We start from the raw sequence: 23,423 nt of genomic DNA on the forward strand, positions 1-23,423 counted from the left end.
GCCTCCTGAGTAGCTGGGATTACAGGCATGTGCCACCACACTCGGCTAAGTTTGTATTTTTAGTAGAGACAGGGTTTCTCCATGTTGGTCAGGCTGATCTCGAACTCCCAATCTCAGGTGATCCGCCTCCTTTCAGCCCCCCAAAGTGTTCAGATTACAGGCATGAGCCACTGCGCCTGGCCAGAAATCTAAATTTTTAATAGTCTAATTTATCAATATTTTCCTTGATGGTTGGTGGTTTCCGTATCTCATTTTAAAAATTCTTCTCTTGCCATGAGGTGATAAAAGATAATCATATATTTTCCAGAGGTTTAAAGGTTTTGTTTTTCACATTTAGGTCTTTAATCAATCTGAAAATTATCTGTATATATTGCATGAGGTTGGGAATCTTTTTCTCCCCACAATTTATTCTATTTATTGAATAGTTCATCCTTCTGCTACCTATCTGGTATGCCCCTTCTTTTCATATCAAGTTTCTATATTGCATAGATCTGCTTTTGAGTTTTTTACTCTGTTCCATTGGTCTATTTCAGTACAAAAACCAAGTTTTCTTAATATAACTCATAAGTCATGATAGACCAAAGGGAAGTGCCCCCTTCACCCTCACTTTATTCTGCTTAGAAACTGTCTTGATTATTCTTGCCTTTATTCGTCCATAGGAATTTTAGGATCATATGATCAAATGCCATGAGCACTCTATGTTAATCTGAAGTAAACTGGTATCTTTTTTTATTTTTTGAGACAGAGTTCTGCTCTTGTTGCCCAGGCTGGAGCCAATGGCGCGATCTCGGCTTACCGCAAACTCCACCTCCTGGGTTCAAGTGATTCTCCTGCCTCAGCCTCCTGAGTTGCTGGGATTACAGGCATGAGCCACCATGCGTGGCTAATTTTGTACTTTTAGTAGAGACAGGATTTCTCCATATTGGTCAGGCTGATCTCGAACTCCCAATCTCAGGTGATCTGCCTCCTCTCAGCCTCCCAAAGTGCTCGGATTACAGGCGTGAGCCACCGTGCCTGGCCAGAAATCTAAATTTTCAATAGTCTAATTTATCAATATTTTCCTTGATGATTGGTGGTTTCTGTATCTCATTTTAAAAATTCTTCTCTTGCCATGAGGTGATAACAGGTAATCATATATTTTCCAGAGGTTTAAAGGTTTTGTTTTTCACATTTAGGTCTTTAATCAATCTGAAAATTATCTGTATATATTGCATGAGGTTGGGAATCTTTTTCTCCCCACAATTTATTCTATTTATTGAATAGTTCATCCTTCTGCTACCTATCTGGTATGCCCCTTCTTTTCCTATCAAGTTTCTATATTGCATAGATCTGTTTTTGAGTTTTTTACTCTGTTCCATTGGTCTATTTCAGTACAAAAACCAAGTTTTCTTAATATAACTCATAAGTCATGATAGACCAAAGGGAAGTGCCCCGCCCCCACTTTATTCTGCTTAGAAACTGTCTTGATTATTCTTGCCTTTATTCTTCCACAGAAATTTTAGGATCATATGATCAAATGCCATGAGCACTCTATGTTAATCTGAAGTAAACTGGTATCTTTTCTTTTTGAGACAGAGTTTTGCTCTTGTTGCCCAGGCTGGAGTGCAATGGCGCGATCTTGGCTCACCGCAAACTCCACCTCCTGGGTTCAAGTGATTCTTCTGCCTCAGCCTCCCGAGTCACTGGGATTACAGGCATGCGCCACCATAGCTGGCTAATTTTTTATTTTTAGTAGAGATGCGGTTTCCCCACATTGGTCAGGCTGGTCTCAAACTCCCGACCTCACGTAATCTGCCTGCCTTGGCCTCCCAAAGTGCTGGGATTACAGGCGTGAGCCACCGCGCCCAGCCTAAACTGGTATCTTTATGATACTGAATCTTCCTCTCCATTAACATGACATGTCTCTCCATTTAGTCATATCTCCTTCTGTGTCCCTCAATTATGTTTACAGTCCTCTCCATAAAGCTCTTGCATATCTTTCATTAGATTTACTTCTAGCTACCTTATAGTTTTGGTTGCTGCTGTTACTTTTTTTCTATTACAGTTTCTAAATGGTTATTAATGATGCATAGGAACCCAACTGATCCCTGTATACTTATCTCCAATTGAGACATTTTGCTGAGTTCTGTTATGAGTTCTAATATATTTTATATAGCATCTCTTGGACTTTTTAATGTAGACAACATTGCCTCCACAAAATGATTGTTTTCTTTGACCCCCTATTTCTTTTCCCTGCTTTATAACACCGGTAGAAACATCCAGCACAGTGTTGAATAGCATTACATGGCATCCCGGTCTTGTTCCTAACTTTAACAGGACTGTCTCTAAAATTTCCCTGAGTATGCAATGTTTGTTGTGGGTTTTGACGGATACCCCTTATCAAGTTATCTTCCTTTTATTCCTATTTTGCTAAGGCATTGTTTGCTTTTAAGTAGAAATGTATCCAATTTTAGCAAACACTTTGTATCCACTGAGATGATCATATAATTTATCTCTTCTAATACGTAAATTTGACCAATTATTCAAAGACTTTTTGATTTAAATCATCATTATTCCCAGGATAAGCCCTACTTGGTCATGATGCATATGCATTTACCATACTGATGAATTCTATTAGTAAATATTGCATTTTGCAACTATGCTCAAAAGTAAGATTGGTCTATAATCTTTTCATAGTACTATCTTTGTCAAATTTTGATGTCAGAAAAGACTAGTCCCATAAAACGGATTGAGTAGCTTTCCTTCTTTTTCTATATCTGAGAGTGTTTATGTAAGGTGGCGATTAACTGTTTTTTGACAGTTTTAGTAAAACTCGCCTGCATTTCACTCAACATTCTGAGGGTATCTTTCCATGACAACAAATGTACTGTATCGTTGTTTTTTGACAATAGCACATGCCACCATTTTCTCTACTGGTCCCCTCGTGGTAGGTTTCAGACTGCTTCCAGTTTTTGCTATGAAATATCTGGAGGAAGTAACAACCTAGCAGCAGGCTGCCTGTTGGGGAAAAGGGTGCCTATTGGCACATGGTAAGATTCCTTTCTAATGCTCCTTCCTAAGTAACAAAGTGGCAGGAAACACTGAAGAGGAGTTCCATGAACAGACCTCTGGCTCTGCCCAGTGGATCCCATCCCTCCTACCAGACGCCTGCTTGCCCAATTCAAAGCCAAAAGGAGGCTCAACTCTTCACAAAAACGGGTTTGCCCTAACCCAACTGGCTGAAATAGTCAAAATGACAGCCAAAGAGTACCAGAAATCAAGCTGGTTCTCCCTGAGGGTGCTGCCCTGGCTGCCAACCATGCCCTGACTCTCTTGTGCCATAGCTGAAACCAGTGGACCCTCGCCCAGGTTGCAGAAGCACAGCTGACGGGTTGCTTGTTGCAGCTGAAGGTCCCCTCCCACCATAAGCCCCTGGCCAACCCTTATGTCCTGCTTGCTGGGGAGGCTGGCCCTCACACCCAGCTCGGTGGTAGCCCTGCTCCTGTGCTGCACTGCGACTGGCCCTCCACTTTCCACATCTGGTGCTGAGTTCTTAGGGACTGATGCTCAGAAGACCTGTGAATCCCCATAAGCAGGTCAGTGCCTACTATGTAGAAGTTGCTCAGTATATGTCTTGTAGATATGTCTCAGTAAATGAATGACTGAATGAATGATTTTAGCATGTTTGTTCTTATTCTTTGACACTCAGATTCTATCAGTTCAGGACCCACACTTGGAAGGAGGTGCATATTCACAGCGTGCAGGTGGAACTGAATTTACTCAAATGCCTTCTGAACTGAGCACAAGGTCCACCCTTTGCCTTTCATATGGAGCTACCTGCTTGGCCCACTTGGGTTCTGCCTGTCTTTGCCCCAACAACAGCAGCATTGCCTGGGGGCCAGATGGATCACCCACAACGCTCTCAGTGTTCAGTTCCAGCAGTAAACCCTCTCTCCACGACAGCAGCACCCCTCCTTCCTGCCACCCCCGGAGCCTCCCCGTTTACACCCCTTCACACTCATGAGCTATTTTAATATACTCAGGAGCTGTCGGGCATTGGAATAGCACAGTCCACGTTCTGTCTCTCTGGGTAATCCTCTCTCTCTGCTGGCAACTCCCAAACTTTCTCCACCACGGCAGGCACCCAAGAACCCAGGCTCAGAACACCAGACTGCTAACAAGGACACCAGTAGGATGCCACATTCAGAGCCATGGGAGCATGCCAACACGGTAATATGTGAAATTAGTAAACAGCCTAATGCAATAAAAATGTCAGTCTTTGGAATGCTGTAATTTTTGGAGTATGGATGCAGAATCTAAAATGTGCAAAACAATAAAATGGAAGAAACTCCAGTCTATCTTGGAAAAAAGAAACAAAACATGGCCTGCGGCAGTGGGTATTTAAACCTAAAGGACTGAGGCTACTGGAAGGTGCTCTAATTAATTAATGTAGTAACATGTAAACCCTCAGCTTAGTGAGCTTAACAACAACCAGACAAACTGTTAGCTGTACTTGGGAGGTCGGAACACATGAGGGAGAAGAAACCAGAAGGTACTTCTGGATGGGAGATGATTTGGCAAACAGCATTACGGCTTCCTCAATGTTCTACTTGATTTTTTTTTAGTGAAATATGAATCCTGAACAATGACATTTTTGGATTTCAGTCAATCTGAATGCGGAACAGCAGGAAAGGGACATGTAATATATTGCTTATGATCTCCCTTACATATATTCTGTAGTAAAACTGGTTTTGCTTACAGATTTAAGACAAGTCAAGCCACATTTTTAATGTCATGGTCAATATCTGGCCTGTGGAATGTCTGGCTGGTGTCATGGTCAATATCTGGCCTGTGGAATGACAGTGTTGAGGGATGTTGTTAGCAGATGGGAGGTGGGATGATACTTGCAAGATCTCCTGAGGTTGGGCTCCTAAGCTCTGCTGGGACCGCTACTGTGATGAAACCACTCTGAGTTCAGGGGGAATCCCATTCACATGACATAACGGGAGGGGCCAACTAGCTGTGGAGGTTTAACTTCCTGGAAGCTTCTAAGAAATGTGACTTTCTCTCAGTCTTCCTTTCTAAATTAAACTCTAAGGCCACAAATCGCTGAGAATACAATTTTTTTTATACTTCTTTATACTTCATGGTAATATAAAATAGTACCACCAAAAGGTTTCACTGTTTTCCAATCAAATCACCAGGTGTGGTCACTCAAAGATGCTGAGAATGGCTGTCTCACACAATCAAGATGCCAAGGTATATCCATGGAGCAGCTAGCTCCCCGGATACAGGGAAAACTAGAGAGCCCAGCCCTGGTCCTGACTATTGCCACTGAGCCAGCACAGGAAGTGGAAGAGAGAGCCCGGTCTCCAGCCCTGCCCTGCCCCCGCCAGCGCACTCACTGTGTGCCATGGGCTCATCATCTCTTTACCTGTTTCTGGGTCTGTTAAATGAGAAAGCAGACTAGAAGATTCTGCTAGTTTGCTTTCTTTTCTCAATTTAATAGTAACCCCTTAAGTATGATAAATTGAATTTTTGTCATCATCTGGGCACGCATCAGATGTGCGCTGATGCCTGTGGAGGGTCCTCCGCGTTCCTCCTCTCCAGCGCTGGATTCCTGCCGCCCTTCCCCCGCCCCTCCCCCCCGGTTCTGCTCCCGCCATTCTTCATAAATGGAATTCTCCTGCTTCCTTCTCACTCTGTAACACCTGGGGCATCGACATTGGAGCCTCCAGTTTTCCTTATCTGTGGCTTCCCTCCAAAATGCTGCTCCCTCCCCTGTTTTCCTGGGGCCCTTGACTCCTCCATTAGCCCTCAGCCTCCTGTCAGCTCTTGGCCTGTGCTCACCACAGAGTGTGCAGTCAGCAGGCGTCATGCTGGTTCTCCCTAAGGCCTCTTCCTGTGTTGGCCTCAGCGCCCACAGACCAAACCACAGACTGCCAGGCCCCCCAGGCCCCAGGCCCCTGGCCCCGACAGGCCGCCCCGTTTTGACGTAGCTGTGGGTGGGACTCGTGTCCAAAACCTCAAGGCCAGCTCTTCCCGCTGGTCCCACATCCCAACTGCCCCGGCCTGTCTCCCCAGCCTCTCATCCCGTTTTGCTCAGCGCAACTTCTCCCTAAGCCACGCACGCCCTGATGCCCACCCAGCTCCCATCTTCTGCAAGGGGGCCTAGTCAAGGAACCCACACCCGGCTTCAATTGTTTGTTCCCTGGCAATTCCGAGAGAGGAGACCTTTGATAGAGACAGGAGATAGCCAAGGGGTTCCTGGCAAAACACCCCCTTCAAGCCTAAAAAGGCCTGAAAGCTGAAAGACCCAACGGCCGGTCCCGGATGAAACCAGCAACCCTGAGGTAGAACAGCCCCTGTCTGCCCGCTCTTCCCCGACAGCTTATAGCTGACTAATGCGCACATGCGCACTGGGGGAACGGGGGCGGAGCATCGGGATTTCGCGCCTTGGGCAGGGGGAGGAGCCTGGGCTCTTCAGCTCGAGTGTGCTGGCCTGGAACTCAGTCTGAGGTGGAAGCCTGTTAGCAGGACCTCTTATTTCTTAAGCTGAGAGCTTTCTTTTAATACATTCTGCTCCCCTCACCTTCGAAGTGTCTACGGGCCTCATCTTTCCTGGTCATGTGACGAGAACCCGGTTTCAGCTGAACTAAGGAGCAAAAACTTCTGCATCACCTTAACTGTTGCGTTCACCGTGGCGTCCCTGACGTGTGCTAGGAACTCAGTAATATACATTTAAACCTCAAAAAATAAATAGTGATTGGGCAGCCCCGGAAGAGGCCTGAGGAAGGAATGGTCACGGCAGGACAGAGGAGCTGTGGTTTTGTTCCTCCCTGGCTTTCACCACAGACTCAATGGTAACCGCTCTCACCAAGGTCACCAGATAGTCTTGTAATTGGCCCTGAGGAGTGTTTGGAAACATGGGAGGGCATTTTCGGTTGTCACACATATAAGTGGGGGTTCTAAAGGCTGTTTCCGGGGGCAGATATGCTAACTACTTGTAATCCTGGAACGCCGAGGGCAGCCCTGATACACACGGCTTACCTGGCCGCCAGCAGCAGGGACCCTTTCTCGGTCTTGCTTTCCTAACCCCACCTCTCCTGGCCCTCCTCAGCCTCCTCCACGCCTCCTCCTCCTCTGTCTATGCCTCATGTCTGGGGGTCCTCCCGAGCTCACTCAGGGTCCTCTTCTCTTGCTAGACACTCCCCAAGTGTGAGATGCCACCCCTGTCCCATGGACTGACTCCTGCCCCATATGTTCCCCAGTCCAGGGGACTCTCCCATGCATAACTGCTTTCCCGATCTCTCCACCTGGATTCCCACAGATCCCTCCTCCACATTCAATATTTCTCTCAGCTCCTTTCTCCAACCCTCCTGAAGTCTCCTTGTATTATATGTGACTCTGCCACCGGCCTGTGTCCAGACAAGAACCTGGGGACCATCTTTGCCTTATTTCTCTCCCTCACCTCTCATATCTAACGAGGCCTCCAACTGTCTATTCAGCTTCTGTGATGTCTTTAAATGCACCTGCCTTCCTCTGCCTCTCTCTCGCTACCTCAGTACAGACCCTTATGGTTTCTTCCCCGAATGTTTGTCTGTCTCCTTGCTCATCTCTCTACCCCAGCTACCGTTGTATTTTCCACACTAGGCTGACAGCAGGCTTCGACGATGCTGCTCCTCTAGAAAGGGCCTCGAGGGGATTCCCATAAACTTCAAGACAGAGCCCAGACAACTCTTTGGCATGGCACACCAGGCCACTGAACTGACATCTGTCTTCTCTTCACCCTCTACAAATCCTAAGCTTCTGGCTCCAGGCCATAGGCAGGTCTCACCTGCCCCAGGCCTGGGTCACCTTGCACCTTTGCATTTTCTGTCCCTGTGCTGGGACACTGACCTCTTACTCTCTTCCCAGTCCAATTCCTGCTTAGCTTCCAGGGCTCCATTTGAATGACTTCTGACTTCTAGGCAATTTCTTTTTGCAATCACCTCCCCTGTTACTTATCACCTTGTGGAGCCATCAATCATCCAATAGCTGGATGAGGAATTTTATCACCCACTGGTCTGTGAACTCCTTGAAGGCAGGGACCAAAGCTTATTTATCTGGGCAACTGTAGCCAGGGACTGAAACAGAGAATATTAATTGCTTGAATGCATGGCTCTCACTCTTGACATTTTATTGAAATGCATTCATGCTCATGTCAGGAGCAATAATGATAACGAGAGCTGGCATGTCCTCCAACCAGGGGCCTGAAACACTCCCACCTGGGCATGGTTGCCACATCACTCACCAGGTTGCTCTGTCACTCCTTTTCTTTTTATTTAAAAAAGTTATTTTTAAAGTAATACAGGGTACAATTACTTAAAAAGTCAAATCAGACTGGGCATGGTGGCTCATGCATATAATCTCAGCATTTTGGAGGTCAACGTGGGAGGTTCACTTGAGGCTAGGAGTTCGAGGCTGCAGTGAGCTATGATGGTGCCACTGTACTCCAGCCTGGGTGACAGAGCAAGACCCTGTCTCAAAAATAAATAAATAAATAAAAAATAAAATAAATAAAAATAAAAAAATAAAGAAAGAAAAAAAAGAAAAGTCATCCTACGAGGGAGGCTTATAACAAAATGTAGCATCCCCGGCACATCTCTGATGCTAGCTCCTTACAGACAAAACACTTTAAACTATTTTAGCTGTTTCTCTATATTTAAATTACATGTGTACACTGTTAATTCTTGATTTTATTTGCTTTTAACTTTCTACTATAGAAGGTGAAAACTTAGCTTTCTTTCCCATTCATTTCTCCTTCCACCTTCCAATTTGCTTCTCTTTCAACATTTGGTTAAATCAAACTTCAGTGATGACATTACTACGATTTAGCTATCATTCATAGCTGAGTCATGTAGTGTCCTATGACTTCCATGCCAGCATTTCCTTTCTTATTCATCTTGTGTTCCCAGGGGTTAAACACTACTTTTTAATATCCTGGTTAGTTTTTTATCTGTCTAGTGCCAATTCACTCCTAAAGTTCCTAGCAGAATAGAAAGTTCTTCTCAACAGGTTCAAGCACATCAACTAATCAACTGTTTCCATTTTTTTTTTCTTGAAAACATCTCTGGCAGCCCTCTGTCCCCCAACTCAACTCTGGGCATGTTTTTCTCTATGCCTGACACAGGCAGTCAACCTGGGTCCTCCCTTCATTCTTTACCCTTTCTCTCCTGTGTCTATCTCCTGTTTCTTGGATCTCACGACTCCTTTTTCTTAACTTAGTCCTCAGTTCAGTGGAGCACTCGGTCCAGCACAGGTATCAGCATACTGCCTTAAAGAGCCAGAGAATAAAGGAGAAAAAGGCAAAATAGAGAATATTGTGTAGGTACTTAAATAACAATGTAAGGTATAAATAACCATGTAAGGTGTACTTAAAAACGTAAACACAAAAACAGGTGGCAGGCCAGATTTGGCCTGGGGGCCTCAGTTGGCTGCCTCCTGAGTAAGCAGCTATCTTAGGAAGAGGGCATGACAAAGTCATTTTTGGGGATCTAACATATCATACGATGACTTTATTCCAACCACACGTTTGATGGATGGTTTGCCTTAGTCCAGAGCTCTATGTTGGAAATCATTTGCCTTGAGAATTCAAAGGCAGGGCATCACTGTTGTCTAAAGTTCAGTGTTGCTATTTAGAAAACTAGTATACATTGGTAAGGGCCTGTTTTTTCCTCTCTGGAAGCTTTTAAGATTTTTGCTTTGTGACTCGACTCCAGGAATGGCCATAAGACTTGGATTTTTCACTGCCTTAGTCCCTCTAGCATTCAGAAGGGTTTGTGGGGGTGGGTGGGGGCCCAAGGCAGAGAAAATGGAGAGGAGCATCTGGGCCTGAGATGGGCCAGGGAAGGGAAGACATCCCAGGTAAGGCAGAGAGCTGGGACCAGGGAGATGGGGAGGACAGGGCAAAGTCAGGAGGAGAAATTGAGGTTCTGGAGTATGGACAAGATGGGTAGGGCCCATGGGGGAGCCCAGCTTTGCTTTTCTGGAAGTTTTAGATTCTTTGAGCTTAAGAGATGCTACCCTCCAGGTGGAGGGGCCCAAGAAAGCTGGGGCAGCCATGACGTGACTCAGTGACTCATGAGAGAATGGACTTGTCCTACAGCACTCCTGTCATGTGCCCCATGATTCCCTAAAACACTGACCAGCTGCTCTTGGCCCTCATGTGGCCTTGATTCCACCTGTGTGCTGTCTCAGCACCAACCTCCACCCTCTTCAAACACTGCTCAGACCTCAGTCACTCCCATTGGGTTACGACAATTTGGCACAGCTATTTTTTACATAGTTTGTTTTTTAACAACAACACAACAGAAAACAAAGCAAAACACTAAGAATGGGTGGAAACAAGCCTCCTCATCCATTCCCTGAGTGTTGGCACATCACTGACCTCCCTCCCAGGATGAGGAGAAATCCTGGTAGGGGTGGTTGGTAGCCCCTGTGCTTACCACGCTTGCTGGTCTTAGGATGAGCTATCCATCATTCTGGGCACAATGCTCCCTTTGTCCAACAATTTACTCCTATCTCAATCATTCTCCCTTTCATATTCCCTGATCTCTCCTTTTAAAATCGCAGTGGTCATAGTCACTTACTTGCAAATAATAAGAAAAGATGGCTCCTTCATAAAGGCACTAAATAAGGGAAATTTCCTGCTTTCAACTTGAAAACTAAGAAAGAGTGATTTTTTTTTTTTTTTTCTTAATAAGGGGAGTTTTCTGGAAGGGTGAAAAGCATAATCAACATAGAGTCATGAGTGACTTGATGGGGCTACGTTCTCGGAAATGTATTGTTAGGGGATTTTGCCATTGTGTGAACATCATATAGTATACTTATACAAACCTAGATGGTCAAGCCCACTACCACCTAGGCTACATGGTACAGCCTTTTGCTCCTAGGCTACAAACCTGTACCGCATGTTACTGTACTAAATACTGTAGGCACCTATAACACAATGGTATTTGTATATCTAAACATGTATTAGGTACAGTAAAAATGCAGTATAACAGATAAAAAATGGTCCACTTCTCTAAGGCACTTAGCATGAATAGAGCTTGCAGGACTGGAAGTTGTTCCAGGTGAGTCAGTGAGTGAGTAGAGAGTGAATGTGGAGGCCCAGGACATGACTGTACGCTGCTATAGACTTTATCAATACTGTACACCCAGGCTACACTAATCTTATAAAAAACATTTTTCTTTCTTCAGTGATAAATTACCCTTAGCTTACTGAAACATTTTTACTTTATAAACTTTAAATTTTAAAAAACTTTTTGACTTTTTAAATAACACTTACCTTAAAACACAAGCACATTGTAGAGCTGTACAAAAATTATTTTTTCATTTATATCTTTATTCTATAAGCTTTTTTCTATTAATTTTTTTTTTTTTTTACTTTTTAAACTTTTTTGTTAAAAACTAAGAAAAACACATACATTAGTCTCTGCCTACAAAGGGTCAAGATCGTCAAAACATCATCAGGTGGAAGGAATTTTCAGCTCCATTGTAAGCTTAGGTACTACTATCACGTCCAAAATATCATTACATGGCACCTGACTGTATAATTTTATACCTGAAAAGGAATAAGGATAAATCATTTTTCATAATATAAACCAAGAAAGTAAATAAAGATAGACAAAATCCTGGCTGATGGGGAATACCAACTATTAAGGGTGATTGGGGCTAATTTAAAACTGGGTTAAAAACTCTGTTAAATGTGAATCTAAATGGTGCGCACTTCCTTTTCTAGAAGCTTCCCAACTGGGCTTCCTCTGCTTGGGAGGCTAGAGGGGAGTAAGGAATTCTGGGACCACTGTATGAGCTCCTATTTTTAGCTTCAAGATGCATAAGGAATCCTCAATTAAATTTCAGTTTAATTCCTTCAGAAATGAATTCACATTATATTTAGTATCACATCACTCCTCAATAATATTTTTTGGAACGATGGACTAACGGTGGTGGTGGCACACCAATACCTCCTAAAAGCTAACAATCCTGTTATAACAGACTTTTAAATGTCCTTGTTTCCCCCTCTAATTTAAAAAGTAATAAAAACACAAAATTAGTATAGGTAAATGAAAATGTGGGAAGTGAACGTCACTCATATCTGGGATAGAGGTCAAGGACAGAGGAAGGGTGGCAGAGGGCACACGGGTCAGAGCTGCCAGCTGGATCTCCTGTCAGCCAGCGAGCAGCAGTGACGCTGAGTCTCAAGACAGCCAAGATGGCTGAATCCATAGGCTCACCCACAGGTGTGCTCACCCACAGGCTCACCCACAGGGAGGCTGCAGTGCCCTCAGTCAGCCTGTAGGTCTCATATTTACAAGCTCATTAAACTATTCTGACCCTCTGTTCATGGCATGGAGGCCCACAAAGGCTAGGCCAGGTGGGCTCAGAATAGGAGGTGGTGATGGTGGTGGAGATGGCTGTGGAGGCACCAGAGAAAGCATGGGCTGAGGCTAGGGCAGGGGGTGTGCAGGGCAGAAGGCTGGATCACCCCAGGCAGGGGGTTGGGCAGAGCCAGTGAGGGGGGCCACAGAGGACTGCTCTAGGGGAAAAGGAACACAGGGAATTGATAGAAGAGCAAGTTTCAAGGGAGAGGATGGAGAGGCCTGGGACAAGCCTGCAGGAGGATGAGCTGGGGAACAGGCGCTGCAGCTCACTTGGCTGTTGTTTATAAAAACAAATTACCAGCTGAAAGCTGCATGTACTCACTGAAGACAAATCTGGAAGAGTACAAAGAAGACAATTAAAATTACCTATACACTCATCACAGAGTGGCTTATTTTGCTCTAGCATTAACAAAAAATCTCAAGTGCTTACATGTGTGAATGTGAGGGGAGATTTCTCTCCTTCTCCATATACAAAGGGGCATATGTATAGGGGTGGGTGTGTATATGCGCATTTATGTATATACGTACATACAGCAAAACAGGGATCACAGATTATTGAACCTTCTTTGACAATGTTACAATGTGAACATTTCCCTATATCATCAAATGTTCTTCAAATTAACTTTCCTTAACATCTGAATAATATCCCACTGTGTGGAAATGTCATTATGTATTTAATCATTCCATAAATATTTGACTGAATATTCAAGTTGTTTATTTAGGTTTGTTTCTGCCCTCGCCCCGGACAGTTTTAAATAGCAAAAGTCTGCCATTTACTTTGTGATTGGGATAATTTAATCTCTCTGCATCTGTTTCTTCATCTGTAAACTGGGAATGGTAATACCTGCTTTATCCATGTCATGGTTTTGCTAGGAGAACATGTATGGAGGAGATTTCAGTGTTCTATGATTTTACAGTCTTTTAACTTCGAGTGACTTGGTGGCTGTCAAGGCCACCAGCAGAGTTGGGGAAAAGTGAGGGAAAGGTGATGGCCTGGATGTGGGTGTGTTGGGGTGTCTCCTAAACAGTAAGGAGGAGGGGTCTGGGGCCTTTAGAAGACAGGATTCTTGCTCAGGAGAGAAGACTGGGCTAGAGTACAACTTTGGGAGTCTTTAGCTTCCCAAAAGCTTAGAGTTTTTGTTATAAGAACAGATGGTCTTTTCTAAAAGAAAGTATTTTGTCAGAAAAAAGCAAGGCAAGAGCTCCATCTTAGGGGACACAGGTAGGAAAAAGGTATTAATGAGGGATGCAGGAGGAGCAACTGAAGAAGGGTATAGGGAAATCAGGATTATACACAGATAAGTTAGAAACAAAACAGAGCCACAAAAATTCAGGTTTAATACCTACCAGATACTGCTGTGGGCTCTCTAAAAGTTGACCCTGTATAAATTTAGCTCTGCCTGCCTTGTTTGACTCAGCGAATTATGAAGTTAAATCCTAAAGGTAGAGAGACCTAACATGGATGAACAAACATGCCAGTTTCTTTACAATAAAAAAATTAATCTAAAGAAAGATAAAACGTAATTGGAGAACTAGTGGTCAATAAACCTTTTCTTGAAGCTAGTAGCTATTTAAGCTCAAAGTAAATTAACCTTTGCAATTGTCCCTGGACATCTGTAAAACCTACCAAATGCCTCTCAAGTATTTAAAAAAAAAATGCACTTATCTTCTGAGGGCTTTGTGGAGGGCTCTTCTGACTCAGAAAGAGAAGTGGGCCTGACCCAAAGGAAGGAAGCCCCTGGGCAACGTGCTAGCGTGGGCCTGTGCTGGTCTGACCTGTGGCAAATGGGTCCAGGATGGAGAAACCTAAGAAAGGAAATGCAGGTGATGGGAGGGAGTGGTAAGAACACAGAAGGTGTCAGAAGGAAAAAGAGCAAAAGTCCTTTTGATATCTCAATACCTGGAATAGCTCTCTGATCCTTTTTTTTTTTCTTTAAATTACCTATGTTTTGGGGTAAACAGAAAGAAACCACGGGATCTGGCCTCCAGTTCTTGTTCTAACACTGCCTGGCAGTGGAACAAAATGTTTTTAGCATCCCAGGTCAACATTTCAGAAACGGGACTCTCATTCTTTTTAAACCCTCCCCTCTCCCTAAATAAAGCTCTCACATCTTTTTCAAATTGCTTTTGGACCGCCTTCTTGGAAGAGTGCAGTCTTCTCTTAGGGCTCAATCTAGTTTTCTTCTTTATACTGTTTTCACATATTCTACCATGAGCTTGTACTTTTTTTGTCAGAAAATAATGTTACTGACAAGCAATAACTAAGCGACAATGCTTGAAACACAAACCTGAGTCATCCAGCTCTGAATGTCAAGTTCTTTTCACTATGTGTACTCTCACCTTTTGAATTTTCTCTCCTCAAGTCCTGCTGGTCACCATGTCCTGGGGATTGTATATCTGAAATGATTCTAAATGCTGGGGTGAAAAAAAGGGCTTAGGACCCAGCTCAAGCACACTCTGAAAAAGGGTGTACTTGACTTTAGCATCTCTCTTAACTCTGCTTTTCAAACCTTCTTCTCTCCTCTCCCACCAGGCCTGTGTGATCCAGAAGAAGCCCACGGCTGCAGCATCCTTCTAGGACCTTCTCCTTAGCAGTGGCTGTATGGTGACTCTCCCATCTTCCCTCACAGATCGCCCTTTACCATCCCCTGATCTGGAGCCGGAGTCAGCCAGTCCTTGAGCATGTTGTTACTGGGCTAATGCAGGGAATGTCTGCGGCTTAAAGCAGGCCTTTGTGGAGGCAGAATGCCCTCCCCTAACAGAGGCAGCCTAAGGGTCAGGGTTCTGGGCACCGTGGAGGCTGTGTGGGGGATGCAAGGCAGTCTGGTGGCATCCATGAATCTAATTACATAGTCTACCTGTGCAAGAGAAGAGTCTCTGGAGTTAGACTGGCTTCATATCTACTGAGAAGCTGTGCAATCTTAAGCAGGTTACTTAACCTCTCTGTGTTTGGTTTTCTGTTCTATAAATTGGGGCTATTTATAGTACGTAGCCCAGAAGGCTGGTATAAGGATCAACTACCATATAAACAATTAACCCAGTCCCGAATACATTGTAAGTGCTTAATTAATATAGGATAAATAAAAGAGTAAAACATCATTATACTTTTATGTTTACTGACAGCCCTCGGGGGCTGACTTTGGGCTGGCAAGGATCATGCCATCTTATTTCTCATCTTGTTTTGCCACAACTTCTTTTTTTTTGGAGTCAGAGTCTCTCTTTTGCCCAGGATAGAGTGCAGTGGCACGATCTTGGCTCACTGCAACCTCTGCCTCCCGAGTTCAAGCGATTCTTCTGCCTCAGCCTCCCAAGTAGCTAGGATTGCAGGCATGCACCACCATGCCCAACTAATTTCTGTGTTTTTAGTAGAGATGGGGTTTCGCCATGTTAGCCAGGCTGGTCTCGAACTTCTGACCTCAGGTGATCTGCCCGCTTCAGCCTCCCAAAGTGCTGGGATTACAGGCATGAGCCACCGTACCCGGCCCATAACTTCTTAAACCCTGGCTTCTCTTATCCCTGTAACCCCCAATCCCAGTCTTCCCACCCTCACTTTCTCAGTCTTATCCAAAGGAAACCAAGGAGACAGGACTCAATTGTGGCAGGAAAGAGCTGCCACAGAGGCCTGCTGGGCAGATGGCCCCCCTCACCTACCTCCTGTATTTGACTTTGTATTTGTCCACCTTCCCAGCATAACCCACAGGCTCCAAATCAGGAGCGTGGGATGTGTGTGCTCACTAGCAACAGCTCCTTCCAGAATCTCCTCCCTCATGTGAAACTGGATGCTTCTACTACAAAAATATAAACCAGGAGTCTCCATGAAGCTACGTATGGCTAACATGCTTCCTTTCATGGCCAGAATATTTTCCCAGAAAGCACATTTTACTTCTGAAACACAACCTAGAAGCCAGTGGCTGCCCCTGTGGTTTTTCAACAGTTTAAAACAATATTGGACACCACCAAGTGTCTCCTTTTTTTCCCGGAGAACTGAGTTACAAAATATTGGTTTCTATTAGGGTGTGTCTAGCACTTTCTGTGCTGCCAAGCCTTCCATTTTTATAGTCTGCACACTGGTAGATTTTCCATGAACAGGCTCAAATTTATTCCCAGGCAATGATGCTTAGGAAACCCAATATGAACATGAAGACTGTTCTAAAGCAGACTCAGAATTTGTCCCATGCCATTGCCTAAAAAGAGCATTTCTGATATGTAATAAAATTTTTCTAGCATACCTTAAGATATATATATGGCAAGGGGGAGGATATTTGCTCTCCTTATATGATTTTTGGGATTGAATTTTTAGAGGAAACTTGTCTTTTAAATTCTTCTTCTCTATCCTTTTATTTCTATATTTGTATAGAATACAGCCCAAACATCCACCTACACAGGCATTTTACATAAAGAGTTGGAAGCCAAGTGACTGAAAAACAAAACAAAGTTATTTATGTAGTGTCTTTATAGAGATTTACATGTGAATTCGAATGGGAGCCAAGGGTAATGCTGGAGGGAAATGAACCAGTTAGGTAACTGTGCTAATGGAAAGTGTGACTATAATTTAGCTTTGTTGACAAATAAAAAGGCAAGTGCTGTATTTTTTAAGAGAAAAATAACATAGGAAATAGAGCTTTCCATGTATATATTCATATACACTCAGTTTTCACCTCAAGAAGCCTTCCCACTAGAACTCCAAATCACATTGCCCCATGCTCCAAATCCTGCACTATTTACTGCTGGTGATGCCCAGTTTTACAGATCCAGTTTGGGGTGGGTTTTCTCTCCTCAGTATGGCTACAAATCTCTGGAAGGCAGGAGCACATCTAAGCGCATGTCTGTATACTATCACAGCACCTGGCACCACTCTGAACACAAAACAGCTGATCAGCCGGCATCTACTGGACTGTGTGGATTGAACAGTTGGATTCAGAGCTATGAGGTCTAGAATGGCCACTTTAATCTGGCAACTGAAACTGCCCCAAAGAGGTCTAGACAAAGTTTGCAGTTCAATAAGCATCCCCTGAACTCCGCTGGTGGACAGGCCTGCCATCCCTAGTAAACAGTCCTAAAGATCTGTGGAGGCCACCTGTGGTGACCACTGCCATGTGCTTCACGGACTCCCCCTTCAGGAACGAAGGACTTCCTCCACAAGTGGCTGGTAGTGCTACCTGCAGAAGCCCTCGGCTGGAGGGAACAGTCTCACCCAAGGTCATACCTCGTTCCTTGAAATGGCTTGCCTTTAATGACTGCTTATTTTGGGGGTGTAAAGGTATAAAGGCCTGGCCTCTCATCCCAACTCAGAATAGTTCTGATGAGCCATTCTAGCTCCAGAGCTCCCATGGACTCAGCTGAGGCTGTTGGGTCTACATGGTAGCTCAGCTTCTCTGCCCAATCCTGCTCCCTTCCCTTCCCCCTTTTTTCCTTTGCCTTCTACAGGTATTAATTCCAAGAGAAGTTCCAAATAAACCTTGTGCATGCTGCTGACCTCCATCCCAGAGTCTGCTTCCTAGCAAACCAACCCACAACATCATCCATCCAACCATCCACCCACCCACCCACCCACCCACCCACCTATCCAGCCAGCAACCTGCCACTATGTTTAGGGGACATGGGTGGCATGGGCTGATACAGATGAAAAAGACCCAGTCTTTGTCCTTAGGAAGCTAACTAACAGTCCAGCACAGGAATAACCATAAAGTATGCAATAGGAAGGGCTGGTGTTAAGGGAGATGTAACTGGGGATGTGATGCAGGTAAGGGAGGTGAGGAGTCTTCATTCACTGGCTTAGGCTGTGGTTATCAGTAGACATACCCTGTCTCCTCATCCAATGTCAAGCCCTGGACGACAGGGTGAACTGTGTCCTTATTTCTCTTTGCATTTCCCATAATTCCTAACACAGAGTCCCAGACAGTACAAGAAATCTTAAAACACTAAAACAAAACAAAACACTGAGGGAAAGCCTTGGCATCCTATCTACTTTATAGGACAGGTTTCTGGCTGCTGGTCTGGCCTTTTAGGACAAAGTTCTCAGGAGGTTCCTCAAGATGCTCATTCACTTACTATGTCCATAAAATCTCAGAAACATGAAGAAGCACAAGACAAGGTCCTGACTCCCAAAGCAGCTACAGCTTACTCTGTGGATGAGGCAGAGATCCATGCAAATTTCAACAAACAGGAACAAGAAATGGGAAAATGACTAATAGGCAAATGGCACATCATTTCCAGGCTGTCCTTGCCCTTAGCAGGCCAGCCCATTTATCTTCAATCTGTCAGTAGAGAAAGATTACCAAACAGTCTCTGCAAGGAACCTAGCAATGAGAATAAACAAACCCTCAAACCTCACAGTGCCTCAAAACCAATGCACCTGTGAAACTTATTGTCTAAAGGGGAAAAGAACCTTTACCCTAAACATCACTGCTAAGTGCCTGAAGGAAGAGGGAGCGTCTGTGGGGTGGCAGAGCCCGTCTCCTGCATTTCCCTGCCTCCAGAGAACGTTACCCAACACAACATGCCACTGTCTCCTTCAGCTCTCCCTCTCCTTTCACTGCTTTTGTACAATCTGTTACCAAATTCTGTTGTTGATTTCTCTGAAATGCCATTTGCACCCTCCCTCTTCTGTCTCGCCTTAGTGCCACTACCTTTTCTGATGTTGTGGCCATACCCTGGGAGTTGAGGTGCCAAGTCCAGGCAAACCTTGCATCTCTCCATCTCTGCCAGATGTACATCCTGAAAACTCAGCTTTCATTTGGTCACATCTCTGCTGAAGAATCATGGGGGCTCCAGAGGCCCTCCCAAGACTAACTTACTCCCTATACTCACCTAGCTTTATCTCCCAGAACTCCCCAGTATGTGCCCTCTATTCTAGCTGCCCTCCTGTTTGTTTGTGCCTTCTGAGACAAGTTGTATGACTTCTGGAATGTCTTTCCCTCTCACCTGCCACCTCCTCAACAGGATCCTATTGAATCCCATCCATTCCTTCAGTTGGTTCACATGGACCAAGCTGAGCATGTAGGGGGGAGGAGAGAGACAGGAAGGGCAGAGTTAGGGGCCTGGTGTTTTCCCAGTCCTGCTTTTCTCTTGTGGTTCCCCTACCATATTCTGACTCCATCACATGGAAATGCTTTTCTGCAACACCGACCCAGGCACAAAGGCACCATCAGCTGGATTGCCCTGGACCATCTAGTTGTGGAGGAAGGAGCTTATCTGCCCTCAGCTGGGTGGGCTGTCTTGATCTTCCAAGCCAGAAAGGGGAAAAAACTGACGTCGCTAATGTTTACTCCCCTGTTGCTTCTTAGGAAAGACTTAACCACTCCCAAGTGAATGCATCAAGCTCTGGGATTTCTGAGAGATGGATGGTGGGTTTGCCAAAGGAAAGAGTGCCAAGTTGGGTCTCTGGAAAGAATCCAGTGTTCCATAAACCTTGCCTCTTCCCTAATCATAGAAAGATCCATAAAATGACAGAAACACAGTGGAGAATGCAGGCAGCAGAATGACACAGAAGCATCATTCTGTGCTTCCTGAAAAACAGAAAATGCAGATGGAGACAAATTTCATCCTCCGCCCCACCCTTCACTGCAGTGTGTTGCTCTATGAGAGATCTGCTCTGCACGCACAAAGTGGGGGGAACTTTGGAAGAGTCTCTTGAAAGTGACACAGTAAAAAGTGAGTTGTCTTTGGAGATTTTCTTACTCCTCCGCCAATAGGTGACTAGAAAGGTGACCATGATGGGCAAAAGTGGCAGGGAGGAAGGTGAGCACCTCCTATGCTTCCTGCCACCTTGAAGGGAAAAGGTTTACCAATGGAATGGGGGAGGTGGAGGGCAGGGGATTGCCTCCTCTTCTTCCACTTGAAGCACCATGAAAGAAGAAACGCTTTCATCTCCACGTTAGCAGGTGGATTGAGTAAGGGGTTCTCTGTTTTTTATAACTTTCCCTAGAGGCGTAGGAGAAGCTGGTGAAAGCAGCAGGTTGGAATATCCCCATCTCATGCCTTGTGCTGGAAGATGGATGAAGATGAGAAGAGGTAAACTAAAAATACCTCCTCAAGCACACACACACGTGCACACACGACAGAGAATGAACAAGAGACTGAAAAGGAGAAAATACAAAACAAATCTCTTTAGGCAGTTATATTAATGTGATAATAACAACAGCAACATTAATTGTTTTACACATGCATTTATATTTTAAAACACTGGAGTTCATTATTTAGCAATATTCTTACAACAAATAATCCAATCAGGTAATAACCAAAATAACAGCTACCATTTACTAAATGATTACCAGGATCCCCTCTCATGTGTTATTATACTGAATCTTCATAAACCCCTATGGTACTATTGTTATCCCCATTTTACAGAGTGGGAAACTGAGGTTGGAGATGTTAAATAACTCGCCCATGAGGTGGAGACTGAAACTCAGGTCTGTCCAGTTCCAGAATCCAGCCTTTTACACTTACAATGTCCATCTTATGGCAGGGCTTTTCCACAAATTCAGGAAATGGAGAGGCATGGATGAGGAAATAGCCTTTATGTCTCAACTCCCTGTGAGGCAGATACACACACACATATAAGTACTCCAAGAGGTCCCACTCTGCTGTACTTCTCAGTTACACCCATTCAGCTTTCATAGATACAGGTCCATGGATGAATGTCAAGTTTCTTGTAGGGACAAAGGTCAATCTCTAAGGAGAACATACCTCTCATCTAACCTGCATGTGAATCCGCAACAACGGTTTCCATTTGACAGGATGCAGCCCTAGCAAGGTGGTGAATTAACATCCAGCTTTGAAGTATTGTCATACAGGAGAATACTTTAAGACGGAATATAATGAGTGAGACTGAATGCCATTTAGCAGGATGGCTTGTGACATTAAAATACATGTTCGACTTGTGAGATTTAAGCACATGCAGAAAGAAGTGACTGCAGAAAACAGTAAGGCGCAAACAAATGGTGACAGCTCACGAGAGCGGGCTGCCCTGTTCTTCATGGGGTCCATCTGACCTTAGTGATGTTTGCTGTCAGCTACACAGAGGCCTTCTGACACAAACTGACCGTGAATATAACCGGGATAGTAAACACTGGGGCAGGCTGTAGAGAGAAAACAACAGGGTGCGGAAGAATTCTTTTCCTTCCCTTTCACCGAAGTACCAGGGATTCTGAAGATACTCCTCCCTCCCCCGGCTTCTCCTCCTTCCTCTTTCTCTAAGCCTCCTTATCCTCCTCCCCCTTCTCCCTCAACCCCTTAACTTCAACCAGAAGAAGAGATGGAGGGTTGGGCAGGGTAGCACAGAGAACGCGGTTCTTGGGATTTTGAGAGAGTTAAGTGTCAGTGTCAATGTCTCCCTCCCGCTTGCGCTCTCGAAATAGATACACACAAAACACCTACTGGAACTTTTAAATGATGACAGGAGATCCACAAGCCACCTGTGAAGCAAAATCTCAGCACTTTTTAGTCACAGAAACATATAGGCATGCAAAGGGCTCATGTTTATGAATTATATCCACATATACCTACGCAAAGCAGGTGGCTCTCGCACACACACAGGAACCCTCAAATACAAACATCTTGGCATTTCCTTTCCGCCAGCCTTGGCCCTTCCCACCCACCCAAAGGTGCAGGCCACAGCCACCCTCTGTGGGGTCGGATGCAGGGTGAAGGGCGTCACTAGGTCCTGGCTACTCCCTGGCTGTGAGATGTGGGCAAGCCCTTTACTCTATGGGAATCTTTGTAAAATGAAAATAACTGCCTGGCCAGCGGCTGTGAGGATGAAAGGGTATTAATAATATACACAGGGCGCTGTCCTGCTTGGTTCCCGAACCTCCCTTTCCTACACCCACGGCTGGAATGATGGTGACTTCTGTCACTTGGTCCCCACCGTCAGTATTCTAGCGTGACACTGGGAAGAGTGGGGGCTTAGCCAGGGCCGCGGTCTGTACAAGAGGGTCCCAGCCCGCAGGTCACTGGACTGCAGGCCCAGGGCTAACCTTCAGAGCTTCACGAGCGCCGGGAGCCGTGGGCACGTGCGGAGGGCGAGCCGGTCCCAGGTGCATAGACCCGTGGGTGGGGGGCGGAGCGGGCCAGTGGAGGTGGGCAGAGCCCGGCGGCAAGTCGACCCACGGCTGTGGGTGGCTTCCTCCTGTTGCTCAGTATCAGGGAGTGGCGGGGGAGGACATTCATTTTTTTTTCTTCCCTAAGTAAGCATCCACCTATTTCCACCTATTGCTTTAATAACTATCGATTGTGAAAAGTCGGTGGGGCCTCTTAAAGGAGAAGATCGGCTCTGCGCCCCCGTGTCTGTGTTCGGGACTCGTCCGCGGGGACCTTCTGGACCTTCTCTGCCGGCTGCGCGGCAGCGATGGACGAGCGCCTGTGCACGGGCTCCCCTAGCAGCCTCGGGAACCGCAGCTGCAAGCTGTGGTTTGACCCCTGCCCCATCCACTCGCGAGGCCTTTTCTGCTCAGAGCCCCCAGTCACGTTCTTGGACCCAGTCACCTGCTCCGCAGCGCAGTCCCGGCGACCCAGGTTCGAGGACCGGGCCTGCGCTCGGAAAGTTATTTCAAAAGGCAGATGTGTTGCAACCCTCTCTGCAGCAAACTACAGTACGCGGATTCCCGAACCCTTCCCCGCCCCCACCCAGCCCGGGCCACCAGAGCCCGCCGCAGGAGACTGGCAGCAAGGAGAGCCACTCCTGAATGCACCTTCCCTTCCTCCCGCGGCAGCAAGGAGAGCCACTCCTGAATGCACCTTCCCTTCCTCCCGCGCGCCCAAGTGCAGTGGGGTTGGGGGAAGACCCAAAGCAAACTCACGGCGCGGAGCAATCGCCAGTCGTCCTGGCCTGGAAGGGGTCCGGCTGCTGAGGATCGGCCTCCGGATTTCATGCCCCAGCCTCCCCTCCTCCCCAGCCCCAGCCCACCCGGCTGGGCCGTCGCGGCCCCTCGGTACCTGCGGCGGTCACGGGCTCGCCCTCGCTCTGCTCCCCGGAGTCTGAGTCCATGCTGCGGGCTACTGGCTGGGCGTCCACGGCCA

The 23,423-nt window shown here is 45.7% G+C and overlaps 1 protein-coding gene across 1 annotated transcript in view; it reads right to left on the bottom strand.

Moving 5' to 3' along the window:
• Positions 1 to 23,423, bottom strand: part of TNFAIP8L3 (tumor necrosis factor, alpha-induced protein 8-like 3) — a 48,784-nt gene that overhangs the window by 15,247 nt on the left and 10,114 nt on the right. The window contains exon 4 of the mRNA XM_011928614.1: positions 23,340 to 23,423. Coding sequence (XP_011784004.1) covers positions 23,340 to 23,423 — 84 coding nt within the window. The remainder of the gene's footprint in view (positions 1 to 23,339) is intronic.

The sequence above is a fragment of the Colobus angolensis genome, unplaced genomic scaffold (assembly GCF_000951035.1).
Source record: "Colobus angolensis palliatus isolate OR3802 unplaced genomic scaffold, Cang.pa_1.0 Scaffold78, whole genome shotgun sequence".
Classification (NCBI taxonomy): Eukaryota; Metazoa; Chordata; class Mammalia; order Primates; family Cercopithecidae; genus Colobus; species Colobus angolensis.